The sequence below is a fragment of the Egretta garzetta genome, unplaced genomic scaffold (assembly GCF_000687185.1).
Source record: "Egretta garzetta isolate BGI_Z169 unplaced genomic scaffold, ASM68718v1 scaffold767, whole genome shotgun sequence".
Classification (NCBI taxonomy): Eukaryota; Metazoa; Chordata; class Aves; order Pelecaniformes; family Ardeidae; genus Egretta; species Egretta garzetta.
In genome coordinates this window covers 197,565-202,945 of record NW_009260278.1, presented here as the reverse complement: position 1 = coordinate 202,945, position 5,381 = coordinate 197,565, and the positions used below count along the sequence as shown (strand labels likewise).

The following is a 5,381-nucleotide window of genomic DNA, read 5'->3' as shown; positions in this document are numbered from 1 at the left end:
AAAAAAAAAAAAAAAAAAAAAAAAAAAAATAGCTCTTTGCAAGAACTAAACAATTTGCCGGGAAATGAGCTTGTGCAAAGTTGTGCTTGGATTTCACGAGCTAAAAAACAAAAACAAAAAAAAAAAACCCTCACTGTGCTCAATTTCTGTCCAGGAAAGGAGCGGGATGCGGGGTTAGGTGATGCTGGTGACACCAGGGACATTGTGAGCATGGGACGGGGCAGGCGGCGGTGCCGGAGGGCAGCGGGCACGGCGCGACAGCTCCAAAAATAGCATCGTTGGTGCGAGTCCCAGCCTTGAGCCGAGCAGCGCCTCTTTATTGCCTCCATTAAGCGTTAGGTCCGTCCCTTTGAGGATTGCCGGCACGGGAGCAGTCTGGCGCGGAGGGGCCCACGGGGAATGGCTGAGCGGGGCGAGGAGCCTGGGAGAGGGATGCGATCCGGGAGGGCTCACACAGCAGCTCCCATGTCTTTGGCGTTTGGCAGGAGAGCCCCGAGCCTCTGGGCTTTTTTTGGTTCCCGTTTAGCAATGTTTACAACTCAACCGTGTGTGGCAGGGATTTTTAATTTTTATTTTCATTTTATTTTCATTTTCTCCAAGCTCAGTAATAAGAGGGGGCTCTGGGCTCTGACGTAACTCCTGAAGCCCCAAACCATACGTGTTTGGGCATTAAAAAGGGGTTTGCCCAAGGGAGGAACTTGGGGTGGAGGCTGGCAGCCCCCCTCCTTGCAGTGGCTGTGCCCAGCAGGCTTGGGTCGGCTGAGAGCCCAGCCCTGGCTGGGGACGTGCTGCCATCTCTGGAGAGGTCCGCGATACGGCAGCCCTGGGCCCCAGAAACATGCCAAGGAGTGATTTATCTGCTGGGAGGACGGCCTGGCGTTTGGCCGCAAGCGCAAACCTTGTTGGCTGCAACCGGAGCTTGGCTCACCCGGAGGCAGCGGTGGCTGGCTGGAGACTCCAAGTCTGCTCCCAGAGCAGGTAGGACACCAGTAAGGGCAGAACACTGATTAGAAGGGCTACCACAGCCAGATGAGCATGTCAAGGTCACCAGGACGCGCACGGGCCCAGCCGAGGAGCAGGCACGATGCAGGGATGGGGGGGTCACCCCAGCAGCCTGCAAAACCCCACCGCACTCGGTGGCTCCATGATTTCTTTCCTCTGATGATGAACTCGTGGATGGGTCAGACACCGTGGTGTGTGTGCATCATCGCGGGGTTCAGATGGAGTCTGTATTCATGCACCTTAATAAAAAAACCGTTGTTTGTTTTTTTTTTAATTTAATTGCTGCTTTCCACAGAGCATGGTTGCCCTGAGCTCTAAATACACATACATGGGGCAGGGACCTCTCCCGGGAGGCTCTCCAGGAGTGAATCCTCGTTGGGGTCACAGGCAGATGATGGCCTGTCCCAGCCTGGGCACACACTGAGCGCCCACGGCTCATGCTGCTGCACACTCCTAGCCTGGCCATGCCTAGTCCGTCTGTCCTGAGTGGATCCATATGGTGGAGGAGACCCTGGGCCAGGGGGGACAACAGCAAGGTTTTGCAGAGCTGTTATCTCACCTAATCTTCATCCTGCTGTGGTGAAACAGGTCCGGTGAAAGCCACAGCGCAGGCTGGCTGCTGTTGACTCTGTGCTCCCACGTGAGCCATCTCCAAGTCAATAGCAGGCCAGTAACATGAAACCAAGACGCGGACCAACCCTCATTTCATTTCTTTCTCCTTAGAAAATCCCAACGAGAGGCACAGTGCTCAGTGCTTGCAGGTCCCCCAGGTACAACCCCAAATACAGGTCTGCCCTTTTCTCCAGCCAGAAGAGCCTGGCCGGTCAAACAGCCGGAGCCAACCCAACCACGTCATCTCCAGCAAGCCCCAAGGTAGATTTGTCTGAGTTTCTTCCTTCAAAACCAGGATGCATTTGACACCGGGAGTAAATATTGCGTGAGAACTGTCAGGAACATGACTATACCTTGCAAGGCTCAGCTAAATAGTGGGAGAGAAGTATTTGCTCTGCCTCCTCCAAGGACATGAAGCAGATGGGGATTTTGGTCATCATCAATTTTTTTGTCCTAAATGGTCACTTGAGGCAGATATATCCAGTTAATGCGTGTGGTTGAGGGGAAATGGGTCTTTCATTAAAATGACTGTTTGCTTGCATGCTTGCACTGTGAGGTCGCTTTGTAGTCTCTCAATTACTGCTCTTATTAGGGTGCGGGATCATCATAAATACCGAATTAACATAATTACAGCAGGACAGGTAGCCATCTGAATAACACAAATGCAACATTAGCAGTTGGAGGAATCGATTTTTGAGAGAAGATTGAGCTACGACAGAGAAACCACAACCCCGCCTGGGGACATGGGGTTAGGGGAGGGATGATGGGCATCCTGGGGAGGGATGATGGGCATCCCAGGGAGGGATGGACAATGGGCATCCTGGGGAGGGATGGACGATGGGCATCCCAGAGAGGAACCCACCTGCCCTCCAGCTCCTCGACACCGCCGTGAGCTGCTGCTCAAGCTTCTGAGTCTCCACACCCCCAAAGTGAGCCCTCACACCCCCCCTCACCCAGGCCTGGGACATCCCAAACCAGCCCCAGATAACCCCCCCCTTGGTGTGGAAGGGGATCATGCACAGAACAAAGTGATGGAGCAGGGCTCTGAACCACTTTTATTTAACGAGGACACTTTCCCCCCTCTCCTCCCTGTGCGTCCCCGCTGCCCTGAAGCTACACGCCAAAACCTTCCTGCTTCCCTGGAGCCGGGCGCTCCCCAAACCCTCCACAAAGTGCTGCTGCTCAGAAAAAGTCACAGGTACCGGGGAGACCCCCCAGTTCCTCACCGGGGCAAAACGCAGCCCCGGGGAGGGGGTAGAAACGCTTCGTGCCTGCCCCTTGCTGCGAGCTGGACGCCGTCCCCGCTGGTGACAGCGCTGTGCTGCCCCGGGGTGCTCCGAGGCAGGGGCATGGGGCCGAAGGCTCGCTCCTCATCCTCACCAGCAGCCACCGGCTTCTGCAAGACCCGTGCGCTCAGGAGAAGCTGAGCTGTGGGGTGTCTGTCCTGTGCCAGCCCAGGGAGCAGAACTGGCTGTCCCCTCCCGGGCTGGACCCTTTCAGGCTGGCTTTCCGTGAATTCAGTCTCCGGCAAACCCTGCGGACGAACATGCGGAAGACAGAGGTGCGGAAGATGATGAAGACCCAGGGGTCCACGATGGAGTTCACGGAGAGAAACCGCAGGGCTCTGAGGTCAGCGTTCTCATTGAAATCGGCAGCAAATGCCCCCATGTACGCCCGGATCTGTGAGAAAAATGAAGAAATAGGGAAAAATTAAAAAAAGATCTCACTACAGGGGTAAAGCCGAGAGCAAAACGATTCCCACAGGGGCAGCAAAAGAAGTTTTAACCCCCAATGTCCTTATGCATCGAGTCAGCACATATTGTGGGTTGCAGACCCTGAAATTGGGAGTTGGGGCTGAGTCACGGATGGTGGTGGCCCAGAGGCACCATGTCCCCGTCAGGGCCAGGAGGGTCAGAGCTAAAGAAGTGGCCCCACGCCCGGGGTTGTGTCACTAATTAAGGGAGCACCCGACCTCCGCAGGCTGCAGTGGTGGGTGCTGCTCTGCCCCCAAGGCTGGGGCACCCCACTTGCGTTGCCCCCCCACTGCGATGGGTGTCGGACCAGGCACCTGTTGGGTAACTTGGCCAGACCACAGCCGGGTGGTGGCCCTTGCTGGGTCAAGGTCCTTCCTCCACCTCCAAGGCCAGCCTGAAGCCCTGCTTGTTTGAGGACCTCCAGGATTTTGCTGGGGTTATTACAAAACCAGTATGAGCCCAGCCGTGCTGGGGCTGCTGGTGGCTGGTGTGTCACGATATAGCTCCAGAACAGGGAGTGGAGGTGAAAATTGTCACCTAGGGCAGTGGCAGCACCTGTACACGCACCCCCCACCCTGATTTTGGGGTAGCTCCTGCTGTGGCACCAGCTCTGCTCACAGTGGGTGACAGCAAAGCGGTGCTGCAGGATCTGGCCCCGGGACATGCAGCGCTGAGGGGGGGGGGCACCAAGGGCTCTGTCATGCTGGGGGTCTCCCACCCCACCACCCCACCAGTGGGACCCCCATCCCTGGGAAAGAAGGGGAAGGATTTCAGGGAGGATTTCCCCCAGGTCGGGAAATCCAGTGTGGTTCGAAGGGAGCTGGATCTACCCAGCACCTCTGGGACGGGAGGGTGGGGATGGGGGGGGTATTGAAGGGTCTATCACAATGACCTGACCTGCCCAGGAATAGGTGCTGGGGGGGGGAGTTATTTCAAGGGGCTGAAGCAATGAAGTGACCCCCCCCCCTCCAACACCTCCAACACCTCTGGGGCAACCGTAGAGGAACGGGGTGGAGGGGTGGGGGTGGAGGGGTATTCCAATGGGATTAAAGCAACAACCAGACCCCTGGAATGGGGTGGGAGATATTCAGAGGGGGGCAAAGTAATTACCCGTGCCCCCCCAGCACCTCTGGGATAGAGTGGTGGTGATCGGGGGAGTTATTCCATGGGCGTTAAAAGCAGTGAACCAACCCCTGGGGATGGGGTGGTGCTGGTGGTGGGAATTCCAGGGGGACAACGCAATGACCCAACCTCCCTGGGACAGGGTGGTAGTGGTGGTGGTGGGGACGTTATTGCAAGGAGGTTAAAGCAATGGACTAACCCCCCCCCCCCCCCCCAGGGGGCTTATTCCGTGGGGGTTAAAGGAATGAGCAGACCCCTGGGACAGGGCGGGGGACACTCCAAGCGGGGCAAAGTAATGACACAACCTCCCGGACAACTCTGGGACAGAGTGATGGTGATGGGGGGGTTATTCCATGGGGGTTAAAGCAATAAATTAACCCCCAGGGATGTGGTGCTGGTTATTCCGAGGGGGAGCAACCTCCCGGAACGGGGTTGGTGATGACAGGGTGGGTTAATCCATGGGGATTAAAGCAATAACCTGGCCCTCAGGGATGGGGCTGTAGTGGTGGGTTATTTAGAGGGACTAAAGCAATGACCCCCCCCCGCTCCGATACCTCCAGGAGCGCATGGTGGCGTCTGAGTTTATTCCACAGGGCCGAAGCAATGACCTGACTCCCCCCCAGGGACTGAGTGGTGGTGACGGGGGGGTTAAGCCAAGGGGCTTTAGGCAATGACCTGACCCCTGCGGACAGGCTGGAGGAATCTTCAGAGGGGGGTAAAGTATTGCCCTGAGGCCCCCCCCAGAGCATGTGGTGGTGCCAGGGTTTATTCCAAAGGGCAAAACCAACAACCTGACACCCTGAGACGGAGTGATGCGGTGAGGGGGGCTGTTCCAAGGGGCTTTAGGCAATGACCTGGCCCCATGGATGGGGTGAGAGACTATTCGGGGGG

The 5,381-nt window shown here is 56.8% G+C and overlaps 1 protein-coding gene across 1 annotated transcript in view; it reads left to right on the top strand.

Moving 5' to 3' along the window:
• The first annotated feature begins 3,280 nt into the window (after nt 1–3,280).
• NID2 (nidogen 2) overlaps nt 3,281–5,381 on the top strand; it is a 31,520-nt gene continuing 29,419 nt past the window's right edge. Inside the window, exon 1 of the mRNA XM_035897913.1 lies at nt 3,281–3,296. Coding sequence (XP_035753806.1) covers nt 3,281–3,296 — 16 coding nt within the window. The remainder of the gene's footprint in view (nt 3,297–5,381) is intronic.